General features: G+C 50.6%; 1 protein-coding gene across 3 annotated transcripts in view; it reads left to right on the top strand.

Annotated features, from left to right (window-relative positions):
• Nucleotides 1–27,108, top strand: part of DMXL2 (Dmx like 2) — a 315,382-nt gene that overhangs the window by 215,173 nt on the left and 73,101 nt on the right. For 2 of the 3 annotated variants that reach the window (XM_075345794.1, XM_075345793.1), the window contains exons 27-29: nucleotides 3,125–3,255; nucleotides 4,256–4,504; nucleotides 5,035–5,216. In XM_075345794.1, coding sequence (XP_075201909.1) covers nucleotides 3,125–3,255; nucleotides 4,256–4,504; nucleotides 5,035–5,216 — 562 coding nt within the window. Of the gene's footprint in view, nucleotides 1–3,124; nucleotides 3,256–4,255; nucleotides 4,505–4,648; nucleotides 4,793–5,034; nucleotides 5,217–27,108 lie in introns of all 3 variants that reach the window. The other variant, XM_075345795.1, reaches the window with a different exon arrangement.

The following is a 27,108-nucleotide window of genomic DNA, read 5'->3' as shown; positions in this document are numbered from 1 at the left end:
GGCGGATATGAGCGTGACGTTAACATCCCGCCCACCTCCTTCTTTCCGCATAGCTGGTGGAGGCAGGTAAGGAGATGTTCCTCGCTCCTGCAGTTTCACACACAGCGATGTGTGCTGCCGCAAGAACGAGGAACAACATCGTATCTCCTATTGGTGCGACATTATGAAAATGTCTGACGCTACACAGATCACCGATTTACGACTCTTTTGCGATCGTTTATCGGGACATCTAGTGCTTTACACGTTGCAACGTCATTACCGGCACCTGATGTGGGTCACTTTCGATTTGACCCCGACGATATTGCAGTAGCGATGTCGCAACGTGTAAAGTACCCCTAAGTAGCAAGTATTTGTGAAGTGTAAAGGAAATGATACATGGCTTTCAAAACATTTTAAAAATCTAAATCTGAAATTGTGACTCGCATTTGTTTTCAACCCCCCTGAGTCAATACTTTGTAGGACCATCTTTCGCTGCAATTACTGCTGAAAGTCTTTTGGGGTATAGAGTCTACCAGCCTTGCACATGTAGAAGATGTAGACGATGCATTTTTTTTTCCCATTCCTCTTTGCAAAATAGTGATTTTCAAGTCTTGCCACAGATTTTCAATGGGAATTAGGTCTGTACTTTGACTGGGTCATTTACAGACATGAATTTGCTTTGATATAAACCATTCCATTATAGCTCTGGCAGTATGTCTAGGGTCGTTGTCCTACTGGAAGATGAACCTTACCCCACAGTCTCAAGTCTTTTGTAGCCACTAACAGATTTGCCTCCAAGATTGCCCAGGATTTAGCTTCATCCATTAACCCATCAACTCTGACGAGCTTCCCTGCCCCTGCTGAAGAAAAGCCTCCCCACAGCATGATGCTGCCATCACCATGTTTCAAGCTATAGCTATTTTGTAGGGAAGAATAGGCAAACATTTCAGCCTCTAGTTGTGCAAAGCTGGTAGAACTTGTACCCAAAAGACTTGCAGCAGTAATCGAAAGGTGGTCATACACAGTATTAACTCAGCGGGTCTGAATACAAGTGTATGTCACAATTTTCAGATTTATACTTTTAAAATATTATTACAATATTTTATCGTGAAAGTAGGGCATTTAAATCGAAGCATGCAGTGATGATTTCCTCATCTTAAACAATTTATTGACTGAAAGCCAACAGCAGTGGTGGGTATACACCCCCCAAAAAACCCCACAAAATGTCAATGTCTCAATAACTTGTTATGTGGCCTTGAGCATCATATTATAGCTTGACAACGACATCTCATGCTGTTCACTAGTCCAATTATTGTCTGCATGGCATTCCACTCTTCTTGAAGGGCAGCCCTCAGGTCATTGCGGTTCTGGGATACAGAGTTTTTTCTGTGGGATTCAGGTCTGGAGAGAGTGCAGGCCACTCCATTTGAGGCACCCCAGTCTCTAACAGCCTTTCCCTAATGCTGCGGCCTAGATGAGCGGAGCATTGCAGTCTATGAAGATGAAATTAGGCCTGTGTTGTTCATGCACAATGACTAGACTAATTATGTCATTCAATTAGTAGGGGCTTGTCACCATACCATTAACAAAGTGTAGGGCAGTTCTATATTGACTAGACACACTTGCACACACTGTAACACCACCACCTGGAGACAACAGTGGCTGATGCATAGCACTCTCTTTGATGTCTCCAAGATTGTTGGCGGCCATCATTTTCTCCTCAGCGTTTATCAACTTTCATTAGTGAACAGCACTGAGGCCCCCACTGGTCCCTCCTCCAGCAAGATGATGACGCCTGTGCCTGGTGGTGTGGTCAAATACCCTTGCAGGTCATCTAGCACACAGACCATGCTGATGTAACTGTTTCAAATAGTCTGACGTGACACTCTGGTGTCTCTCACCTCCTTTAAATGTGCCTGGAGCTGTGTGGCATTCATATCCGCTTCTGAAGCGCATTGTTCACAACAAAGCGTTGATCGGTGTGGGATGTTGCCAAAGGACATCCACTTCTATGCCTTTCTGTGACTCTTCCAGTCTCTCTGTATCTCTAATACAACCTGCTGATGACACTCTAAGCTCAGAGGCCATTTCCACCTGAGAACATCCTGATTGAAGCCTAGCAATGATTAATTGTTAGGTGTCATCTTATGCGAGCGTCACACGGGACGATCTATCGTGCGATCGCACGAGCGATCGTACCCGTCCCCGTCGTTTGTGCGTCTCGGGCGACGTCACTGTGGGCGACGAACATCCTCTTCCTGAAGGGGGAGGGACGGTCGACGTCACAGCGACGTCACACAGCGGCCGGCCAATAAAAGCGGAGGGGCGGAGATGAGCGGGACGTAACATCCCGCCCACCTCCTTCCTTCCGCATAGCCGGCGGGACGCAAGTAAGCTGTGTTCATCGTTCCCAGGGTGTCACACGGAGCGATGTGTGCTACCTCTGGAACGATGAACAACCGACGCAGAGAAGAAGAAACGACTTTTTGAAAATGAGCGACGTGTCAACAAGCAACGATAAGGTGAGTATTTTTGCTCGTTCACCGTCGCTCGTAGCTGTTACACGCTATGATATATCAAATGATGCCAGATGTGCATCACTTACGACGTGACCCCACCGACATATCACCCGATATATCGTCCTGTGTGACACCCACATTAGTCTCATCATGTCAAAATGCGAACAGCATGATGAGGAGGTCCATTTAATTACCTATTCTAATCAAACCTTACAATTTATTGTCCGATTCATGAATCAAACACTTGTGAATTTTGCCATTAAGCTCCTTGTTAGAGAACAGCAAGTTGTGCAAAAAGTTCTGAAACAAGGAAGAGATGGACCTGTGCATTCAAAAGGTTAGAGAGGGTCACATTATGCTCACCTGAAAAGGTTAGAGTGCATTTTAGGATCATCCTGAAATCTTACTCAAAAGCAAAATATCCCTAATTTTTGTGTGTGTGTGTGTGTGTGTGTGTGTGTGTGTGTGTGTGTGTGTGTGTGTGTGTGTGTGTGTGTGCGCATCTAATATATATAGGCATAATAGCAGTCTAATAAACTGCTGTGTTAGATCTGACAACAGGCATGAGAATAAGGCTCCTTCTTGTTAGTTATGTGCATTTTTCTTTTCTCACTGATTTTTTGCAGCAGTCAAACAGATGCAAATCAGTTCACAGGAATGGTTTACCAAGGCCTCCTCCTAAGTGAACGTAGGAGACTTCGAACAGAAAGTATTGAAGAACACGCTACTCCAAATTCACCACCTGCCTTGTGGCCAGGTAAGAACCTTCATTAGTTGAAGGCACTGTAGGAAATATCACTTCCAGCTAATGACTAGCCCAATGGACTGCAACACTTAGTTGTTAAAACATTACTGATTCCTAGTCGTCATCCTTCACACTCATTCATGCCAACAGATACAGTGCAAATAGTTGAAATAATTTATCTTGACCCTGAAAAATACTTTTTATTCATATACTGACTACACTGGCTCCTGCTTTCCCTGTATTAGGAGTTTTAAACTGTTAGGCCTAGGACACATGGCGAGAACAACGGGCCGAGTTGGATGTAATAAAAAAATCGCATTACACTCGAACCCGTGTTACTCTGTGGGGTAGTTCCCATCTGCAATTTTTTTCTCAGCCCTAATTGGACCAAGAAAAGAATCGCAGTATGCTGCTGGTGTAATCCGATCCGTATTCACTCGTACCCATACAAGTTTATGGCGTGCAGTGCGATAATCGCATCAGCTGATAATGGAGGGGATGGGTAGATTAGTCCCTCCCCTCTGCAGCTGTGATCCGATATAATGACACTCCGTACACGCTCGCAGCACAGCGGGAGCAGAGGGTCATTAGCATTTCGCATGCGGTGCTCTTGCATCAGATGCCATACACTTTTGTCACTATCCTTACCCTTATCCTTAGCTTCACTTTACCCCTCAGTTGCTTTCTTCAGGTAAATTTACACAATTTCAGCTGGTCCTTAAGGGGTTAAAGGGATTGTGTAAGATTTCCCTACTTTTAATTTAGAACTCCAATTCTTACAGAATAGGAAGGCATTGCGCTATAGTTATATCCATACCCTTACTGCTCCTAGTGAATCAATCTGTATATGAGCTCCTCCCTCTCACTGGTGCTCCCTATATTGCACATAGGAAGAGGTGGGCAGCCACTTGTGAATGGATTTCTCTGTTATTTATTGGGTATTTCTTTGTATACAAATATAATGTTGTTTTTGTGAGATTTTACTTTTTTTTTTTTTGCTTAACTTTTTCAGGGGTTAGCTCTCTAATAAACCTACTAAATACAGCTCAAGACGAGGACCAGCCTAAGCTCAATGTGATGCTGTGTGAAGCCGTTGTAGCAGTCTATGTGAGCCTGCTGATTCACGCCCTCGCTACTGACTCCAGCACCGAACTGTTTCGTCTCGCTGCTCATCCCCTGAACAACCGGATGTGGGCAGCTGTTTTTGGAGGTGGCGTTAAACTTGTGGTAAAACCAAGAAAACCCCCAGAGAGTATTCCAGGTACTGTTTCCACAGTTGTTTCCTATAGAGTACTGATATGTTTTAGCTTACACCGTTAAACCAAATATGCTTCCTATGTGAAGCATGGAGTACTCATAACTAGAAGATTTGTTGACATGTCCAAAACTGGTGTATCTCATCCAGGAGGAACCAAGAGCTTTGATGTGCAGATATCACAGTGTGCTCTGGTATTACCAAATGAGGACCAACCTGCAGCTGAAACTGCTTTACTTATCACTAAAAACATTGCTTCTGTTATTGATAAAGGGCAGGAGTCACAAGTGTGCGGTGAGAAACCAGTGTGATAATTGCTGTGTTTGCAATCCCTTCTACAACTGCACCTTGTAGTTACTGCATGTAAGAGTGGAGCCAACGAGCCATCTGTTAGATTCTCACTGCCGCTATCTATATTGTACATCACTATTGCAAGTCTTCAGCTGATTGCCTTACTCTGCATGCTCCATAGTAACAAATAAAGGGATGATGTACACTGCACTTTACTAGAGGTTTGAGATCATATTTTCTTCCAGCAATCCCCGTCCTGTCTGAAGAGATAGACAAGCATCGCCGACGCTTTAATATGAGAATGCTGGTGCCTGGTAGACCAGTGAAGGACGTTGCTACTCCACCACCAGTCCCTGCTGAGAGACCAACCTACAAGGAGAAGTTCATCCCCCCAGAACTAAGCATGTGGGACTATTTTGTGGCCAAGGTACGTTGATTTGTTAATTCTTATTTGTTCTTTGGTTCTTCAAAGTACCCACTATACAGTACACTCTTTATTATGGCTGTAAGGGATTTCCAAATCATTGCATTCTTGCTTTCTTTACATTTTACAAATTCTTTCAACTTTTTGTAATCCTTTTATAGAGGGTGAGCTATTGAACATTAGAATAAAACCAAAGTAAGAGCAAACATCACACCAGGAAGCGTATGCTGAGAAAGCATGCAGTCATACGCTTAGGCCGGAGTCACACTTGCGAATGATTCGCATCACCTGGCATGGCTGCGCACTCTCCTGACAGGAGCAGGTCGGCTGCATGTATTTTTATGCAGCTGAAACGCTCTTGTCTGGAGAGCGTCAGGCTGTGTCGGGTGATGCCGATGCGAGTCACTTGCAAGAGTGTCTCCGGCCTTACTAAAACAAAGAGATTGCAAACGACCCTAAATTTGCAGTTCAAACTATTGACATTTGCCTACAATGCATCTTTTATATATGTTAGGCATGTGTGGAAAAAATGCTGGAAACGAAGTATGCTTTCATAAAAATAAGTGTCAATAGTTTATTTTTATGAATTAAAGGGGCTGTCCAGGCTTGAGGCTGAATAACTGAAGACTTGTGAATCCTCAGAGTGTGGGTGCTGACAGGATGCTCCAGGAGAGGGCGGTCATACAATTTGCATACTCCTGGCCACACTCTAAGGCAGGGGTGGGGAACCTTTTTTCTGTCGGGGGCCATTTGGAAATTTCTACCAACCTTCGGGGGCCGCACAAAATTATCAATGTTTAAATGACCCTGCTATATTGGGTGAAGCAATTAATTAACTGGGGGCATGGGGCTGGGGGCACAGACACCACACGCGGGGCTGGGGGCACAGACACCACACGCGGGGCTGGGGGCACAGACACCACACGCGGGGCTGGGGGCACAGACACCACACGCGGGGCTGGGGGCACAGACACCACACGCGGGGCTGGGGGCACAGACATCACACGCGGGGCTGGGGGCACAGACACCACACGCGGGGCTGGGGGCACAGACATCACACGCGGGGCTGGGGGCACAGACATCACACGCGGGGCTGGGGGCACAGACATCACACGCGGGGCTGGGGGCACAGACATCACTGTGGGGGAGGCACAGACATCACTGTGGGGGAGGCACAGACATCACTGTGGGGGAGGCACAGACATCACTGTGGGGGAGGCACAGACATCACTGTGGGGGAGGCACAGACATCACTGTGGGGGAGGCACAGACATCACTGTGGGGGAGGCACAGACATCACTGTGGGGGAGGCACAGACATCACTGTGGGGGAGGCACAGACATCACTATGGGGGAGGCACAGACATCACTGTGGGGGAGGCACAGACATCACTGTGGGGGAGGCACAGACATCACTGTGGGGCTGGGGGCACAGACATCACTGTGGGGCTGGGGGCACAGACATCACTGTGGGGCTGGGGGCACAGACATCACTGTGGGGCTGGGGGCACAGATATCACTGTGGGGGAGGCACAGACATCACTGTGGGGGAGGCACAGACATCACTGTGGGGGAGGCACAGACATCACTGTGGGGGAGGCACAGACATCACTGTGGGGGAGGCACAGACATCACTGTGGGGCTGGGGGCACAGACATCACTGTGGGGGAGGCACAGACATCACTGTGGGGGAGGCACAGACATCACTGTGGGGGAGGCACAGACATCACTGTGGGGGAGGCACAGACATCACTGTGGGGCTGGGGGCACAGACATCACTGTGGGGCTGGGGGCACAGACATCACTGTGGGGCTGGGGGCACAGACATCACTGTGGGGGAGGCACAGACATCACTGTGGGGAAGGCACAGACATCACTGTGGGGAAGGCACAGACATCACTGTGGGGAAGGCACAGACATCACTGTGGGGAAGGCACAGACATCACTGTGGGGAAGGCACAGACATCACTGTGGGGGAGGCACAGACATCACTGTGGGGGAGGCACAGACATCACTGTGGGGGAGGCACAGACATCACTGTGGGGCTGGGGGCACAGACATCACTGTGGGGGAGGCACAGACATCACTGTGGGGGAGGCACAGACATCACTGTGGGGGAGGCACAGACATCACTGTGGGGGAGGCACAGACATCACTGTGGGGGAGGCACAGACATCACTGTGGGGGAGGCACAGACATCACTGTGGGGGAGGCACAGACATCACTGTGGGGGAGGCACAGACATCACTGTGGGGCTGGGGGCACAGACATCACTGTGGGGCTGGGGGCACAGACATCACTGTGGGGGAGGCACAGACATCACTGTGGGGGAGGCACAGACATCACTGTGGGGGAGGCACAGACATCACTGTGGGGGAGGCACAGACATCACTGTGGGGGAGGCACAGACATCACTGTGGGGGAGGCACAGACATCACTGTGGGGGAGGCACAGACATCACTGTGGGGGAGGCACAGACATCACTGTGGGGGAGGCACAGACATCACTGTGGGGGAGGCACAGACATCACTGTGGGGGAGGCACAGACATCACTGTGGGGGGGCTGCACACACGACTGGGGGGGGCTGCACACACGACTGGGGGGGGCTGCACACACGACTGGGGGGGGCTGCACACACGACTGGGGGGGGCTGCACACACGACTGGGGGGGGCTGCACACACGACTGGGGGGGCTGCACACACGACTGGGGGGGCTGCACACACGACTGGGGGGGGCTGCACACACGACTGGGGGGGGCTGCACACACGACTGGGGGGGCTGCACACACGACTGGGGGGGGCTGCACACACGACTGGGGGGGGCTGCACACACGACTGGGGGGGGCTGCACACACGACTGGGGGGGGCTGCACACACGACTGGGGGGGTGCACACACGACTGGGGGGGTGCACACACGACTGGGGGGGTGCACACAGGGCTGGGGGGGGTGCACACAGGGCTGGGGGGGGTGCACACAGGGCTGGGGGGGGGTGCACACAGGGCTGGGGGGTGCACACAGGGCTGGGGGGGGGGTGCACACAGGGCTGGGGGGGGTGCACACAGGACTGGGGGGGTGCACACAGGACTGGGGGGGGTGCACACAGGACTGGGGGGGGTGCACACAGGACTGGGGGGGTGCACACAGGACTGGGGGGGGTGCACACAGGACTGGGGGGGTGCACACAGGACTGGGGGGGTGCACACAGGACTGGGGGGGTGCACACAGGACTGGGGGGGTGCACACAGGACTGGGGGGGTGCATTGCACTCACATCACCGGAGTGCAGGAGCCGGACACACTGCATCAGAAGGAGAAGGCAGGCACTGATCTCCGGAGGGCAGGGGGCGGACACACAAGGCTAGAAGCTGAGGCTGCTGTAGACCCGCCCACAATTGGCACTGGCCGACGGGAGAACACATTGCAGCACAAACAGCAATGTGTGGATTTAAAGGGCCGGCGGCAGCAAACCGCGGTGACAGCACCAGCACTGCCTCCCCCGGGAATGTGCCCGGGGGCCACATAAAAGGTCATGGCGGGCCGCATGCGGCCCGCGGGCCGGAGGTTCCCCACCCCTGCTCTAAGGCTATGTGCGCACGTTGCGTACTAGCCCTGCAGATATTTCTGCAGCGATCTGAAGAGCACATGTGCGCTTTAGATCGCTGCAGAAATGTCCGTAGTGAGCGCCGATTCCATGCGCTCTGCCTGCAGCTCCTGCCATAGACAGAGCAGGAGCTGCCGGCAAAGCGCAGGAAAGAAGTGACATGTCACTTCTTTTTGCGCAGCGCTTCGGCAGTAGCCGAAGCGCTGCGCTCTTAGACGCCACGTGCGCACGGCCCCTGCACAATCTCCATAGATTGTGCAGGGGACGCTGGACGCATGCAGTTACGCTGCGCTACAAAGCGCAGCGTAACTGCATGTTTTTACGCAACGTGCGCACATAGCCTAGCTCAGGGGTCTCAAACTCAGCTGTGGGAATGGGCCGCACATATAAAAAAAAAATTGAGGGGTGCTGCATTGCTTACAGGACAAAGTGACATATTTAACACCTTTGGATTACTATTTTGAACATTTTTGCACTTTTTTGTTTAGTTAAGTTTTTATATATATATATATATATATATATATATATATATATATATATATATATATATATATACAAACATTTTTAATGGCAAGAAAGTCATGCTTTATTTTCAATATTTTTTTTTAAATTTTATCCCCTTCTAATATTGTTTTACAGTTCACAGCATCATACAGTCATCTTAGTCGACATTTCGTAGTACTGTCCCCCATCCTGTAGTAATGTCCCCCTTGTGTCCTGTATAATATGCACATCTTTGTGTCCTGTAGTTATGTATGTCCCCCACTATGACTGTAGCAATGTCCCCATCCTTGTGCCCTGTAGTATTGTCCCCCATCCTTGTGCCCTGTAGTATTGTCCCCCATCCTTGTCCTCTGTAGTAATGTCCCCATCTTGTCCCCTGTAGTAATGTGCCCATCCTTGTGCCCTACAGTAATGTGCCCATCCTTGTACCCTGTAGTTATGTCTCCCATCCTTGTGCCCTGTAGTATTGTGCCCATCCTTGTATTGTCCATACTTGTGCCCTGTAGTATTATGCTCATCCTTGTGCCCTCTAGTGTTCTGCCCATCCTTGTAGTATTGTGCCCACCCTTGTAGTATTGTGCAAGTATACTAAAAGGATAATACCTGTGTAGTATACTACAAGGATAATACCTTGTAGTATTGTCTATCCTTGTGCCTTGTAGTACTATGCCCATCCTTGCAGTATTGTGTCCATCCTCATGCCCATCCTTGTAGTATTGTGGCCATCCTTGTATCCTTGTAGTATTGTGCCCATCCTTGTAGTATTGTGCCCATCCTTGTAGTATTGTGCCCAGCAGTATTGTGCCCATCCTTGTAGTGTTGTGCTCATCCTTGTATTGTTGTGCTCATCCTTCTAGTATTCTGCCTATCATTGTAGTATTCTGCCTATCATTGTAGTATTCTGCCCATCATTGTAGTATTCTGCCCATCATTGTATTATTCTGCCCAACATTGTAGTATTCTGCCCGTCATTATAGTATTCTGCCCATCATTATAGTATTCTGCCCATCATTATAGTATTCTGCCCATCATTATAGTATTCTGCCCATCCTTGTCCCCTATTATGCCGCTCTTCACAGATGCCAAAAAAAAAAAAAAATATTCTTGTATCCTTGTAGTATTGTGCCCATCCTTGTAATATTCTGCCCATCCTTCTAGTATTGTGCCCATCATTATAGTATTCTGCTCATCATTATAGTATTCTGCCCATCCTTCTGGTATTCTGCCCGTCATTATAGTATTCTGCCCGTCATTATAGTATTCTGCCCGTCATTATAGTATTCTGCCCATCCTTGTCCCCTATTATGCCGCTCTTCACAGATGCCAAAAAAAAAAAAAATATTCTCATCTTTCCTCCCATTCCCTCAGGGCTGCGTGCTGATCAGTGTTTGCAGCATTTTGGATGTAGCATGTTTCAGCTGCGTCCAGAGCGCTAGGTTGTACAGTGCAAGCAGAGTGAATGGGATTTCTAGAACTCCCATCCACTGTGCGTGTGCAGCCCGCAGCAACTACTGACCTGCGGTGCGGCTTTCAGAGTCGCAAGTGTCCTCCGTACTGAGAATCCAGCGAGGAGACCGCAGTGGACTGAACACTGATAGTGGTGGGTATGAGCAGCTGCGGTCTCCAGTATTCTCCTGCTGAGGAGACTCGCGGCCCCGCAGTCACCCGCCGCGTCCAGGACACAGCGGTTCTTGATCATGGGCACATACATACCTGCTGTTTGCAGCCTACAGACCTCGTGAAGATCGCAGCTCTATGCTGGGAGCCAGCGCCGGAAGGTACAGTTGAATTATTTGCGGTGCCGCGCAGAGGAGCTCTGAGCGCTATACTAATGGCCAATCAGATACAAGGAGGTGACATCATACAGCGACATCACCTCCTTGCATCTGATTGGCCACGTCATGCATTGGTGTAGTAGTGCAGATAGCTGCTCTGCGCGGTACCGCAAATGAATCAACTGTACTGTGCCTGCCGACGCCGGCTCCTGGCATAGAGCTGTGATCGTCACGGGGTCTGCGGGCCGCATGCGGCCCGCAGGCCGCGTGTCTGAGACCTCTGCTCTAACTAGACGTGTTCAGCTTTGATCAATTTGCTTGTATTGGCAGAGGTTATGCAAGTCTAGTTGGCATGTAGCCACATGCATGCAAATCGCACACATGGCCACGTGCTTCCAGCCCCAGAGAACCCTCATAGCCTGTACACATAGTGATGCAGACTTGCACCCCAAGCGCCTGGAGAATCCCTTTAACAAAATGAAAAGTGGATGAACAAAAGAGAAATCTAAATCAAATCAATGTTTGCTGTGACCGTCCTTTGCCTTCAAAGCAGCATTAATTTCTTTAGCGTTCCTATGGGAGACCCAGACATCGGGTGTATAGCTTCTGCCTCCGGAGGACACACAAAGTACTACACTAAAAAGTGTAGCTCCTCCCTCTGAGCTTATACACCCCCTGGAGAACCAGATCTAGCCAGTTTACCGCTTTGTGTTCAGGAGGCATACATCCACACTTGCATTCTCATCTGATTTTTGATTTTTGGAAAGAGTTTGAAGAAAAGCGGGTCCAAGCCTGGACCCCCGGCATGTCCCTTCTCACCCAACTGTGTCGGCGGTGTTGTTAAGGTTGATTCCAAGGCTGGAGCCTTACATGCCGCGCTCCTTCACCATCCCTCCTGGGCTCTGGCTTGAAGTGGGAGCCAGCACGGTTCTCCATGCTTGGCAGGAGACCGGTCTCCATCCGCAGCCCTTCAGGATCCTGCTGGACCGGAGCACTCATCCCCAGGGACTTGGAACCCTGCGTCTCAGCAAGCTAAGTACCTGAGACGTTTATATATTGGGGGTCCCTGTACTTTATTGTTGTGGGAGAGTGTGCTGAGTGAGTTTTATGACATTTCCGGCGGGTTCTCTGGCTGTCGCCTGAGAACCGCGCCGATGGTGCCTGCGCGCCGGCCGCACCGCTCAAATTTAGGCCCCGACTTCGCCGGAGGCCTACTTTCGGTTTCACTGCCCTCGCATGTCATTCATGCAGAGGGACAGCGCGGCTCCGCCCAGCGGCCGTTCTGCACAGGGGAGGGACACTCCTCACTGGGTACATGTCTCCTCCCCTGTAAGTCTCTATGGCCCTCCAGATCCCGCTCCCAGATTAAGTCCCGCCCCCTCTCTTCGCTCCGGCGGCCATTTTCTCAGCGTTTTTCCCTGCGATCAGCACTGGTCTGCAGCATCCCTACTCAGGTGCTTGGGGGTCCGGGCTTCGGGATCTGGAGGGCACACAACACCGCTCCAGCGGTCTGGTAAGCCACAACCTCTGGTTGTGGACCTCTGTATATACTCTCTGGGGGTCATTCTGGCAGAGCCCCCACTCCAGCAGCATGTCTCACACGAGGAGCAAGGCTCCAAAGCTGTATTCAGTATGCACTGCATGTAAGCTCCTACTGCCTGAACCGAGCACCTATCCACATTGTGATGCCTGCTCTAACCTGACGATGCCTCAGCCTGGAATCGCACCCCCAGTGGTCTCTCCGGCTGCTCCTCCTGTGGCTGAACCCCCGGCTTGGGTAGAATCCTTATCTAGGTCTATCTCCCAGTCTTTTGCCGACTCCATGGGACAGCTGTCCCGGACTTTGCTGAACATGCATCAGCCCCCTTCACAGGGTGCCTCTGCTGCTAGGGCTCTCTCAGGACCGGAGCTCACAGAGGATTCATCATCTGGTCCCAGACCCCGTCCTCCTAAGAGGAGACGCAGGGCTCCCTCTCCTTCCTCGTCCCGCGGCTCTTTTTCAGAAGCTTACTCGCAGGACGAGGAGGATGCCTTTACAGGGGGCTCAGAGGCTAACTCCATGTGCCCCATTGATCTGTTCGAAAGTGACTCAGATGTTAGTGATTTGATTGCGTCCATTAATTCTGTACTGGATCTCAATCCGCCAGTATCAGAGGAGCAACCCTCTCTGGCAGAAAAGCACCAGTTTACCTCGCCTAAGAGGACAAAGAGTGTGTTCTTTAACCACTCCAGTTTCAGGCCGCTGTGACCAAGCCTAGGGCCTGTCCTGACAAACGCTTCCCAAAGCGTGGTTCTGATGACCGTTTTCCCTTTCCACCTGAGGTGGTCAAGGAGTGGGCTCATTCACCAAAGGTAAACCCCCCGGTGTCTAGACTCTCAGCCCAGACCGTTGTATCAGTGGCTGATTGCACCTCTCTTAAGGATTCCACTGACCGCCAGGTTGACCTTCTGGCCAAATCTGTATATGAGGCGGCAGGGGCCTCGTTCTCCCCAACTTTTGCAGCAGTGTGGGCTCTCAAAGCCATCTCTGCTTCTCTAGAGGAGATGCATTCCCTCGCCAGGGAATCTATGCCCGAAATGGTTACCTTAACTTCCCAAGCTTAAGCTTTTTCATCCTATGCCATGTCTGCCATGCTGGAGGCTTCTCACCGCACTGCGGTGGCTTCGGCTAATTCCCTCGCTATCCGCAGGATCTTGTGGCTTCGAGAGTGGAAGGCAGATGCTTCTTCAAAGAAGTACCTTGCTGGACTCCCTTTTGCTGGGTCCAGGCTGTTCGCTGAACAGCTGGATGAAATTATTAAGGAAGCTACTGGCGGGAAGAGTACTTCCATGCCACAAACCAAAACCAGGAAACCTGTCCAGCGTAGGAATCAGTCGAGGTTTCGTTCCTTTCGTTCCTCCAACTGGTCGTCCTCTAAGCCCTCGGCCTCGTCCACTAACTCAACCAAGGACCAAAAATCCAACTGGCGCACAAAAGCGCGTCCACAGAAGACCGCAGGAGCTGCTGCCACTAAAGCAGCCTCTTGACTATCTGTCCGCGCCAGCAACGTCCTTAGTCGGTGGCAGGCTCTCCCACTTTGGCGACGCATGGTTTCAACACGTCTCCGATCAGTGGGTGCGGGATATCATCTCCCATGGCTACAGGATAGAATTCTCTTCCAACCCGCCAGACAGATTTTTTCTGTCAACTCCCCCCTGCTCCAAGGCCGCCGCCTTCTCTCAGGCCGTGGCATCCTTGCAGGCCAACGGAGTAATTGAACCGGTTCCCGCCCGGGAACGGTTCAGAGGTTTCTACTCAAATCTCTTCCTAGTTCCCAAAAAGGACGGTTCCTTCCGGCCCATCCTGGATCTCAAGCTTCTCAACAAGCATGTTCAGGTGCGGCATTTTCGCATGGAGTCTCTGCGATCAGTCATTGCCTCAATGACCCAAGGGGATTTCCTGGCATCCATCGACATCAGAGATGCCTATCTCCATGTGCCAATTGCAGTTTCACACCAGCGTTGGCTACGTTTTGCAATCGGAGAGGAACATTTCCAATTCGTGGCTCTTCCCTTCGGGTTAGCCACGGCCCCTCGGGTATTCACCTAGGTCATGGCAGCAGTGGTTGCGGTTCTGCACCTCCACGGGTTGGCAGTGATTCCTTACCTGGACGACCTTCTAGTCAAGGCTTCATCCAGTGCAGACTGTCAGCGGAGTGTCTCGCTCACTCTCGCCACTCTAGCCCAATTCGGGTGGCTTGTCAATCTGCCCAAATCCACTCTGACTCCGACCCAGAGGCTCATGTACCTAGGGATGCAGTTCGAGACTCTGCCGGCACTTGTGAAGTTGCCCTTAATCAAACAGAAGTCCCTCCAACTGGCGGTGCACTCTCTGCTGAGGCCCCGCCGTTATTCCATCAGGCACCTGATGCAGGTGCTGGGTCAGATGGTGGCGTCAATGGAGGCTGTTCCCTTTGCCCAGTTCCATCTGCGTCCACTGCAGCTGGACATTCTCCGCTGTTGGGACAAGCGGCCTTCCTCCTTGCACAGGTTAGTGGCTCTGTCGCCACAGACCATGAGCTCTCTTCAGTGGTGGCTTCGGCCCCTCTCTCTGTCTCAGGGACGCTCATTCCTGGCCCCGTCCTGGGTGATCCTCACCACGGATGCCAGTCTATCCGGCTGGGGAGCGGTATGTCTCCACCACCGAGCACAGGGCACTTGGACTCCGTCCGAGTCAGCCCTCTCGATCAATGTGCTGGAAACCAGAGCCGTGCTTCTGGCTCTCCTAGCTTTTCACCACCTATTGGCGGGCAAGCACATCCAAGTCCAGTCAGACAACGCGACAGCGGTTGCCTACATCAATCACCAAGGCGGGACACGCAGCCGCCTGGCAATGTTGGAGGTACAACGCATCCTTCAATGGACGGAGGACTCCAAGTCCACCATATCCGCAGTCCACATCCCAGGCGTGGAAAACTGGGAGGCAGATTATCTCAGCCGTCAAACCGTGGACAGTGGCGAGTGGTCCCTGCATCCGGCAGTGTTTCAGTCAATCTGCCGCAAGTGGGGCACTCCAGACGTGGACCTAATGGCATCCCGTCACAACAACAAGGTTCCGGTTTACGTGGCTCGCTCCCACGATCCTCAGGCATTCGCCGCGGACGCTCTGGTTCAAGACTGGTCCCAGTTTCGTCTGTCCTACGTGTTTCCCCCTCTAGCTCTCTTGCCCAGAATTCTGCGCAAGATCAGAATGGAGGGTCGTCGAGTCATCCTCATTGCTCCGGACTGGCCCAGGCGAGCTTGGTACCCAGACCTGCTCCATCTGTCCGTAGAGGTGCCGTGGCTTCTTCGGGACCATCCAGACCTTCTCTCACAAGGTCCGTTTTTCCGCCAGAATTCTGCGGCTCTCAGATTGACGGCGTGGCTCTTGAGTCCTGGATCTTGACGACTTCTGGTATCCCTCCTGAAGTCATCTCCACTATGACTCGGGCCCGTAAGTCTTCCTCTGATCTATCACAGGACTTGGAAAATTTTCCTGTCCTGGTGTCGCTCTTCCGGCCATCCTCCTTGGCCTTTTTCCTTGCCGACCCTTCTGTCCTTTCTACAGTCCGGTCTGCAGCTGTCCCTCAACTCTCTCAAGGGACAAGTCTCGGCTCTGTCAGTGCTGTTCCAGCGGCGTATCGCCCGGCTGGCTCAGGTCCGCACCTTCATGCAGGGCGCGTCTCACATCATTCCACCTTACCGGCGGCCCTTGGATCCCTGGGACCTCAATTTGGTTCTCACGGTTTTGCAGAAACCCCCCTTTGAGCCTCTTAGGGAGGTTTCTTTGTTTCGTCTTTCACAGAAAGTGGTCTTTCTAGTGGCCATAACTTCCCTCAGGAGAGTCTCTGATTTGGCTGCGCTCTCTTCGGAGTCACCTTTTTTGGTTTTTCATCAAGACAAGGTGGTTCTCCGTCCGACTCCGGACTTTCTCCCTAAGGTGGTTTCTCCTTTCCACCTTAACCAGGACATTACCCTACCTTCCTTTTGTCCGGCTCCTGTTCATCGCTTTGAAAAAGCGTTGCATACTCTGGATCTGGTGCGTGCTCTCCGGATCTATGTGTGTCGCACCGCTGCTCTTAGGTGGTGCACCTCTCTTTTTGTGCTAACCACAGGTCGGCGTAAAGGCCTCTCTGCTTCTAAGCCGACCTTAGCCCGTTGGATTAGGTCGACCATTTCGGATGCCTACCAGTGTTCTCAGGTGCCTCCCCCGCCGGGGATCAAGGCACACTCGACCAGAGCTGTCGGTGCCTCTTGGGCTTACAGGCACCAGGCTACCGCTCAGCAAGTCTGTCAGGCTGCCCCTTGGACTAGCCTGCATACCTTTTCAAAGCACTACCAAGTGCATGCTCATGCTTCGGCAGATGCGAGCTTGTGCAGACGCATCCTTCAGGCGGCTGTCGTCCATTTGTGAAGTTAGGCTCCGCCTACTTCTTAGTTTTTCTGTTTATTCCCACCCATGGACTGCTTTGAGACGTCCCAATGTCTGGGTCTTCCATAGGAACGATAAAGAAAAAGAGAATTTTGTTTACTTATCGTAAATTCTTTTTCTTATAGTTCCGTATTGGGAGACCCAGCACCCTCCCTGTTGCCTGTTGGCAGTTTCTTGTTCCGCGTGTTATCACCGGCTGTTGTCGTGGACAGAGTCTCCGGTTGTTCCGGTTCTTGCTCTGTTTTTACTTGTGGGTGGCTATTCTCCTTCAGCTTTTGCACTAAACTGGCTAGATCTGGTTCTCCAGGGGGTGTATAAGCTCAGATGGAGGAGCTACACTTTTGAGTGTAGTACTTTGTGTGTCCTCCGGAGGCAGAAGCTATACACCCGATGTCTGGGTCTCCCAATACGGAACTATAAGAAAAAGAATTTACGGTAAGTAAACAAAATTCTCTTTTTCTCTAGGTACACTTGTACAAAACTCAGTGATTTTGTAAGATTAGTCTGGTATATGAGTAACCAACACTAGATTACAATTCTTCTTTTGTTCATTTACTTTACTTTTTGTTAAGTGATAAAAATAAGCCATTTACACTTTTTAAAGCATTCTTGCTTTGCAGCATTTTTCCACCAATGCTTAAAACATTAGCACACTACATTATATCAGATGTAGTGCAGGTATAATATAATAATAATAATAATAATTATAATATTTATTCATTTATATAGTGCTATTAATTCCACAGAGCTTTACATACATCAGCAGATAGAAATAATGGTCTTAAATACAAACTTAGGTTAATTTTCTAGCTATTCCAACTTGCACAATTCTGCTCATCTATAGTTGATTGTGTCACAATGCAGAATTTGTGTGGGTAAAATGAGATTAGTTTATCTGCTGAATGTAGAATCCAATATTTGATGTTATGAGGGCATGAGAGGTCTTGTTAGTTGAGCATCGTTTTTAATCTATTCAGTAATTGTGTAGACATCACGGTTAATTCTATCTAATGACGTTGCTGCAATGTGCATCATCCGCTTTCCTGTTCAGCAGACAAAATATTTGAAGGTTATGAATCTGCATTGTTTCCTTTGCCTTAGTTATTATCCAGCAGACACGATATTAAAGTCTTCTTACTGTGAACCAGATGTAGGAAATGCTTGCTTTCATGGAAAGACATTTCACTTGTATATATGTTTGCCAAATGCCAGAATAATATGAGAGAATGTTTTATGGCATTTTTATTGCTTTCTGCAAAGTCAAAAATGTACATACATACATACATACATACATATTTGTTACCATTGCCCTTAAATTTTATGACTTGGGTCAAACGTTTTGGATATTCTTTGACAACCTTCTGACAATAGTTGGTAGGAATTTGGGCCCATTCCTCCTGACAGAATTGGTGTAACTGAGCCATGTTTGTAGGTCGCCTTTCTCATACCTGCCTTTTCAGTTTTGCCCATACATTTTTAATAGAATTGAGATCAGGGCTTTGTGATGGCCACTCCAAAACATTGATTTTCTTTTTTTTCCTTAAACCACTTTGTTACCAGTTTGGCAGTATGCTTTCTGTCACTGTCCATTTGGAAGACCATTTCTGCACAAGCTCTGAAGTTCCTGGTTGATGTCTTGAGATGTTGCTTCAGTATTGCCAGATAATCTTTCCTCATGATGCCATCTATTTTGTGAAGTGCACCAGTCCCTCCTGCAGCTTAACAATCCCACAACATGATGCTGCCACACCCGTGTTTCACAGTTGGGTTGGTGTTCTTAGACTTCAAAGCTTCTCCCTTTTTCCTCCAAACATAACTATGGCCATTATGGGCAAACAGTTCAATTTTAGTTTAGTCAGACCACAGGACATTTCTCCAAAAATTAAGGTCTTTATTCCTGTTTGCATTTGCAAACAATAATCTGTTTCTTTTGGAGTAATGGCTTCTTCCTGGCAGGGTGGCCTTTCAGCATATGTCATTTCACTGTGGATAATGACACAATCTTACCAAGTTTTGCCAGCATCTTCACAAGGTCTTTTGCTTTTGTTCTTCGGTTAATATGCACATTTCTGACCAAAGCAAACTAATCTCTGGTACATAGAGCCCGTCTCCTTCCTGACTAGTATAATGGCTGGACATTTCCATCTTGTATGTACTTGCGTATAATTGTTTGTACAGATGAATGTGGAACCTTCAGGTATCTGGAAATTGCACCCAAGGATGAACCAGACTTGTGCAAGGGAAGCAGTGTGTTTCAGGTGTGCATTACAGTACATCCACAGGTGTGTCTCTAATTATCTCAGATGTTGTCAATAAACCTATCAGAATCTTCCAAAGACATGACATAATTTTATGGGTTATCCCATATTGTTTAACCCCTTCACGACCTTGGATGGATATATCCGTCATGGAGCGTGTCCCATTAAGCCCCGCCCCCTGCCGCGGGCAGGCGGCGGTCGGCACACATATCAGCTGTTTCTTCAGCGCTCTATTGGGAGACCCAGACGATTGGGGTATAGCTACTGCCCTCTGGAGGCCACACAAAGCACTACATCAAAAGTGCAAGGCCCCTCCTCCTCTGGCTATACCCCCCCCGTGGTATCACGGGTTCTCCAGTTTTAGCTTTGTGTGCGAAGGAGGTCAGACATTCCATGCATAGCTCCACAAATTTTAGTCAGCAGTAGCTGCTGACTATTTCGGATGGAAGAAAAGAGGACACATATAGTGTCCCCAGCATGCTCCCTTCTCACCCCTGGATGGTGTTGTAAGGTTGAGGTACCTATTGCTGGTACAGGGCTGGAGCCTGACATGCTGTTTTCCTTCCACATCCCCTGGTAGGGCTCTGTGGAAGTGGGATCCTGCCGGCCTCTCAGCTCTGACGCCGGGCTCCATCCACAGACCCATTAGAACCTGATGGAGACGGAGCAGGAGTACGATCAGGGACAGGCCCTGCATCATACAGGTACTCTGTGTCCCCGGCAGGCACAGACACACTCCGGGCTGGCTGGGTGTTGTAGTGCGCCGGGGACCGCAACGTTGGAGTTAGTGTCCCTACAGATTACTGGGGGATTTTTTGTGTATGGGAACGCAGCGCCGACCCCCTCTGGACCGGGCGGCGCTGCTGTGACTTGTGGTGCGCCGGGGATCCGCCGTCCGCGCTTTTACGGCGGCGGCGGTTATAAATTGAGTCCCCGGCTTTTTGGGCCTAGGACGCCGGCAGCTCCGATTCGTTCCCGCCCCCACCCTGTCATTCAGGGTAGGGGAGAGACGCTGTTCGCTAGCAGCGACGAGGGCTGGAGCCTGATTTACATGCTCCAGCCCTCACACTAGGCACAGAGGGAAGCAGGCTTCCCGCTCTTAGCCAGGAACGCCCAGGGCCCGCCCCCCTTCCTCTCTCAGGACGCCGGCAGCCATTACATGCAGCCTGGCTGGAGGAAGGACGCAAGGCTCTGGGAGACCTGGACTAGGGGCTATCTGGCGACCACACACCCGCTTTTTAAGCGGGCGGTAAGCGATTTTTCTGTGCTGGTCCCTCTAGTGCCTCACGGTGTATCTGTGTACTGTGTACAGATATATAGATATTGTATTTCTTGCACTGTGAGGTCGCTTCTGGCTGCATCTCCCAGATCCCTCTGTGGAAGCAGCAACATGCCATCCTCAAAACGCAAGGCTGCCAAGGCCAGGGCTGTGTGTACTGCGTGTGCTGCATGTGGGGCTAATCTACCAGCAGGCTCCCATTGTGTGCAATGCTCCGACCCGGTGCTGCTTCGCCAGCCGGAGTCAGGAGAGGTAGTGACCCAGGCTGAGACGCTTGTAAGTTCTGCCCCGGTGACAGGGACAGACTTTGCAGTTTTTGCTGATAATATGTCTATGTCTATGGCAAAAATCCTTGAAACCTTGCAATCTATGCATGGGGCTCAGTCTTTGGGCACGGCGAGGCCTCTGTCCTCAGGTCCCCCTCACTTGGAATTAATCCAGCCCACAGGGGGGTCCCCGGCTTCACAGGCCGAGGATTATGACTCAGATGATAGCCCCAGCCACCCTAAGCGAGCTCGCTGGGAAAGACCCTCGACGTCATCACACTGCTCAGGGTCTCAGCGCAATCAGTCTCCCTGTGATGTGTCTGATGAGAGTGATCAGGAATCCATTCCTGGAACCCCTCTCAACCTGGATACCCCTGATGGGGATGCCATGGTAAACGACCTTATCTCAGCCATCAATAGGCTGTTGGATATTTCTCCCCCAGCCCCTTCAGCAGAAGAGGCGGCTGCGGAGCAGGAGAAGTTTCGTTTCCTTTATCCCAAGCGTAAATTGAGTGCTTTGTTGGATCACGCTGACTTCAGAGAACCAATCCAGAAGCACGACGCTCACCCAGAAAGGCGTTTCTCTAAACGATCTAAAGATACGCGTTTCCCTTTCCCCCCTGAGGTGGTCAAGCGCTGGACACAGTGTCCAAAGGTAGACCCCCCGATTTCCAAACTTGCAGCTAGATCCATAGTTGCAGTGGAGGATGGCGCTTCACTTAAGGATGCCAATGACAGACAGATGGACCTTTGGTTAAAATCTGTCTATGAAGCTATCGGCGCGTCGTTTGCTCCGGCATTCGCAGCCGTATGGGCACTCCAGGCTATTTCAGCTGGCTTAGCAAAAGTGGATGCTATCATACATCCAGCAGTGCCGCAAGTGGCGCACCTTACCACGCAGATGTCGGCGTTTGCGTCTTACGCTATCAATGCGGTCCTAGAATCTACCAGCCGCACCTCAATGGCGTCCGCCAATTCGGTAGTTTTGCGCAGAGCCTTGTGGTTAAAGGACTGGAAAGCAGATGCTGGTTCCAAAAAATGTTTAACCAGTTTGCCTTTATCTAGAGATAGACTGTTTGGCGAGCCATTGGCTGATATCATTAAGCAGTCCAAGGGTAAGGACTCCTCTTTACCACAACCCAGAACAACCAAACCTCAGCAGAAAAAGTGGCAGCAGAGGTTTCAGTCCTTTCGAGGTTCGGGCAAGACACCATTTACCTCGTCCAAAGGGACTCAGAGGACGCAAAGAAACTCAGATTCGTGGCGGGCTCACACGCGCCCCAAGAAAGCAAATGGAGGTACCGCTTCCAAAGCGGCTACCTCATGACTTCCAGCCCCCTCCCTCCGCATCGCCGGTCGGGGGCAGGCTCTCCCGCTTTTTCGGCATTTGGATGTCACAGGTCAAAGACCGGTGGGTGACGGACATTTTGTCTCGCGGGTACAGAATCGAGTTCAATTCTCGTCCTCCAGCTCGGTTCTTCAGAACCTCCCCACATCCAGACCGAGCAGATGCTCTGCTGCAGGCGGTGGACTCCCTAAGAGCGGAAGGAGTGGTGATCCCAGTCCCTCCTCAGGAACAAGGGCAAGGGTTTTACTCCAATCTCTTTGTGGTTCCAAAAAAGGACGGCTCGTTCCGTCCTGTTCTGGACCTAAAACGGCTCAACAAACATGTGCACGCCAGGAAGTTCCGGATGGAAACCCTGCGTTCTGTCATTGCCTCAATGTCCAGAGGAGACTTCCTTGCCTCAATAGACATCAAAGATGCTTATCTCCACGTGCCAATTGCTACAGAACATCAACGTTTTCTACGTTTTGTGATAGGAGACGACCATTTTCAGTTCGTAGCTCTGCCATTTGGTCTGGCGACAGCCCCACGGGTCTTCACCAAGGTCATGGCGGCGGTGGTAGCAGTCTTGCACTCTCAGGGACACTCGGTGATCCCTTACCTAGACGATTTATTGGTCAAAGCTCCCTCTCAAGAGGCATGTCAGCACAGCCTGAATGCTACGCTGGAGACCCTACAGTCTTTCGGATGGATCATCAACTTTCCAAAGTCGATCCTATCACCGACTCAATCACTAACGTATCTTGGCATGGAGTTTCATACTCTAGCAGCGATAGTGAAGCTTCCGCTGAACAAGCAGCGGTCACTACAGACAGGGGTGCAATCTCTTCTGCAGGGCCAGTTGCATCCCTTGCGGCGCCTCATGCATTTCCTAGGGAAGATGGTGGCAGCCATGGAAGCAGTTCCCTTTGCGCAGTTTCATCTGCGCCCACTTCAATGGGACATTCTCCGCCAATGGGACGGGAAGTCAACGTCCCTGGACAGGAAAGTCTCGCTTTCCCAGACGGCCAAGGACTCCCTACAATGGTGGCTCCTTCCCACCTCATTGTCTCAGGGAAGATCCTTCCTGCCCCCATCCTGGGCAGTAGTCACGACAGATGCGAGTCTGTCAGGGTGGGGAGCAGTATTTCTCCACCACAGGGCTCAGGGGACGTGGACTCCGCAGGAGTCCACCCTTCAGATCAATGTTCTGGAGATCAGAGCAGTGTATCTTGCTCTACTGGCCTTCCAACAGTGGCTGGAAGGAAAGCAGATCCGAATCCAATCGGACAACTCCACAGCGGTGGCATACATCAACCACCAAGGAGGGACGCGCAGTCGGCAAGCCTTCCAAGAAGTCCGGCGCATTCTAATGTGGGTGGAGGACAGAGCATCCACCATATCCGCGGTTCACATCCCAGGCGTAGAAAACTGGGAAGCAGACTTCCTTAGTCGCCAGGGCATGGACGCAGGGGAATGGTCCCTTCACCCGGACGTGTTTCAGGAAATCTGTCGCCGCTGGGGAGTGCCGGACGTCGACCTAATGGCATCCCGGCACAACAACAAGGTCCCGGCATTCATGGCGAGGTCGCGCGATCAAAGAGCTCTGGCGGCAGACGCCTTGGTTCAAGATTGGTCGCAGTTTCAGCTCCCATACGTGTTTCCGCCTCTGGCGCTCTTGCCCAGAGTGCTACGCAAGATCAGATCCGAGTGCAGCCGCATCATACTCGTCGCTCCAGACTGGCCGAGGAGGTCGTGGTATCCGGATCTGTGGCATCTCACGATCGGTCGACCGTGGTCACTGCCAGACCGACCAGACTTACTGTCCCAAGGGCCGTTTTTCCATCAGAATTCTGCGGCCCTGAACCTGACTGTGTGGCCATTGAGTCCTGGATCCTAGCATCTGCAGGATTATCTCAAGGAGTCGTTGCCACAATGAGACAAGCTAGAAAGTCGAATTCGGCTAAGATCTACCACAGAACGTGGAAGATTTTCTTATCCTGGTGCTCTGCTCAGGGAGTGTCTCCCTGGCCATTTGCATTGCCCAAGTTTCTTTCCTTCCTGCAATCGGGGTTAGAAAAGGGCTTGTCGCTCAGCTCCCTTAAAGGGCAAGTTTCGGCACTATCCGTGTTTTTTCAGAAGCGTCTAGCACGTCTTTCTAAGGTGCGCACGTTCCTGCAGGGGGTCTGTCATATTGTGCCCCCGTACAAGCGGCCGTTAGATCCATGGGATCTGAACAGGGTACTAGTTGCTCTCCAGAAGCCGCCCTTCGAGCCTCTGAAGGAAGTTTCCTTTTCTCGGCTGTCACAGAAAGTGGCGTTTCTTGTTGCGATCACATCGCTTCGGCGAGTGTCTGAGCTGGCAGCTCTGTCATCCAAGGCTCCCTTCCTGGTGTTCCACCAGGACAAGGTAGTGCTGCGCCCTATTCCGGAGTTTCTCCCTAAGGTCGTATCCTCTTTTCATCTTAATCAGGATATATCCTTGCCTTCTTTTTGTCCTCATCCGGTTCACCGGTATGAAAAGGACTTACGTTTGCTAGATCTGGTGAGAGCACTCAGAATCTACATTTCCCGCACGGCGCCCATGCGCCGTGCCGATGCACTTTTTGTCCTTGTCGCTGGTCCGCGCAAGGGGTTGCAGGCTTCTAAAGCCACCCTGGCTCGATGGATCAAAGAACCAATTCTAGAGGCCTACCGTTCTGCGGGGCTTCCGGTTCCGTCAGGGCTAAAAGCCCACTCAACCAGAGCCGTGGGTGCGTCCTGGGCATTTCGTCACCAGGCTTCGGCTCAACAGGTGTGCCAGGCAGCTACCTGGTCCAGTCTGCACACTTTCACCAAGCATTATCAGGTGCATACCTATGCTTCGGCGGATGCCAGCTTAGGTAGAAGAGTCCTGCAGGCGGCAGTGACACCCCCGTAGGGGAGGGCTGTTTTGCAGCTCTAACATGAGGTATTTCTTTACCCACCCAGGGACAGCTTTTGGACGTCCCAATCGTCTGGGTCTCCCAATAGAGCGCTGAAGAAGAAGGGAATTTTGTTACTTACCGTAAATTCCTTTTCTTCTAGCTCTTATTGGGAGACCCAGCACCCGCCCTGTTGTCCTTCGGGATGTTTTTTTGTTGTTTGCGGGTACACATGTTGTTCATGTTGAACGGTTTTTCAGTTCTCCGATGTTATTCGGAGTTAATTTGTTTAAACCAGTTATTGGCTTCCTCCTTCTTGCTTTGGCACTAAAACTGGAGAACCCGTGATACCACGGGGGGGGTATAGCCAGAGGAGGAGGGGCCTTGCACTTTTGATGTAGTGCTTTGTGTGGCCTCCAGAGGGCAGTAGCTATACCCCAATCGTCTGGGTCTCCCAATAAGAGCTAGAAGAAAAGGAATTTACGGTAAGTAACAAAATTCCCTTCTTTCAACAGCTGACATGTGTGCCTGCTAGCCGCGGGTGGAATCGCTTCCACCCGCAGCCGTTAACCCCTTAAATCTCGCTGCCAAAGTCTGGCAGCAAGATCTATGGCGCGCGGCCATGTTTTTTACTTACCACCGCCCCCACCGGAAGTCACGTGCGTGATCACGTGACTTTCGGTGGTTGCCATCGTAGCACAGGGTCATGTGATGACGCCTGCAGCTATGAAGTTTCACTTTCGTTTTCCCTCGGCCGCGAGCAGAGAGAAACAGAAAGTGACTGAATCTGCTGTTTACAGCTGTATAGCTGTGATCAGCAGATAGATAAGAGCGATCGGATTGCTGATCGCTATAATAGCCCCCTAGGAGGACTAGTAAAATTAAAAAAAAAAATTTTAAAAGATAAAAAAAAAACAAAAAACCTAAAAATTCAAATCACCCCACTTTCCCCCTATTGAAAATTAAAGGGTTAAAAAATAAATCTACACATATGTGGTATCGCCATGTTCAGAAATGCTTGATCTATCACAATATAAAATCTATTAATCTGATTGGTAAACAGCGTAGTGGCAAAAAAATTCCAAACGCCAAAATTACGTTTTTTGGTCGCCGCAAGTTTTACGCAAAATGCAAATCTCATTGTAGATTGTAAGCTCTCACGAGCAGGGTTGTATTTTTTTTCCCCTCTAAATATTGTATTTCTATAACTGTTACTTGTTTGTATATGATCCTCCTGAATTGTAAAGCGCTACGGAATATGTTGGCGCTATAGAAATAAAGATTATTATTATTATTATAACAGGCATTCAAAACGTAGCATGTGCGCAAAAATGGTACCAGTAGAAACGACAGCTCGAGACGCAAAAAAATAAGCCGTCACTGAGCCATAGATCCCAAAAAATGAGAATGCTACGTGTTTCAGAAAATGGCGCAAAACGTGCGCCACTTTTATTGGACAAACTTGTGAATTTTTTTAACCCCTTCGATACAAGTAAACCTATACATGTTTGGTGTCTACAAACTCGCACCGACCTCAGGCATCACATGACACATCAGTTTTCTTCATCGTTTCTTATGGGAGACCCAGACCATGGGTGTATAGCTTCTGCCTCCGGAGGACACACAAAGTACTACACTAAAAAGTGTAGCTCCTCCCTCCTAGCATATACACCCCCTGGATAACCAAATATAGCCAGTTCAATGCTTTGTGTTCAGGAGGCACACATCCACACATGCATTCTCATCTGATTTTTGATTTTAAAGAGTTTGAAGAAAAGCGGGTCCAAGTCTGGACCCCCGGCATGTCCCTTCTCACCCCACTGTGTCGGCGGTGCTGTTAAGGTTGATTTACAAGGCTGGAGCCTTACATGCCGCGCTCCTTCACCATCCCTCGGGCTCTGGCTTGAAGTGGGAGCCAACACGGTTCTCACTGCCTTGCAGGAGACCGGTCTCCATCCGCAGCCCTTTCAGGACCCTGCCGGACGGAGCACTCATCCCTCAGGGACCTGGCCCTGCGTCTCATAAGCTAAGTATT

Source organism: Anomaloglossus baeobatrachus, chromosome 4 (assembly GCF_048569485.1).
Source record: "Anomaloglossus baeobatrachus isolate aAnoBae1 chromosome 4, aAnoBae1.hap1, whole genome shotgun sequence".
Classification (NCBI taxonomy): Eukaryota; Metazoa; Chordata; class Amphibia; order Anura; family Aromobatidae; genus Anomaloglossus; species Anomaloglossus baeobatrachus.
The sequence above is the reverse complement of the archived record's forward strand: the minus strand, read 5'-3'. Positions and strand labels throughout refer to the sequence as shown.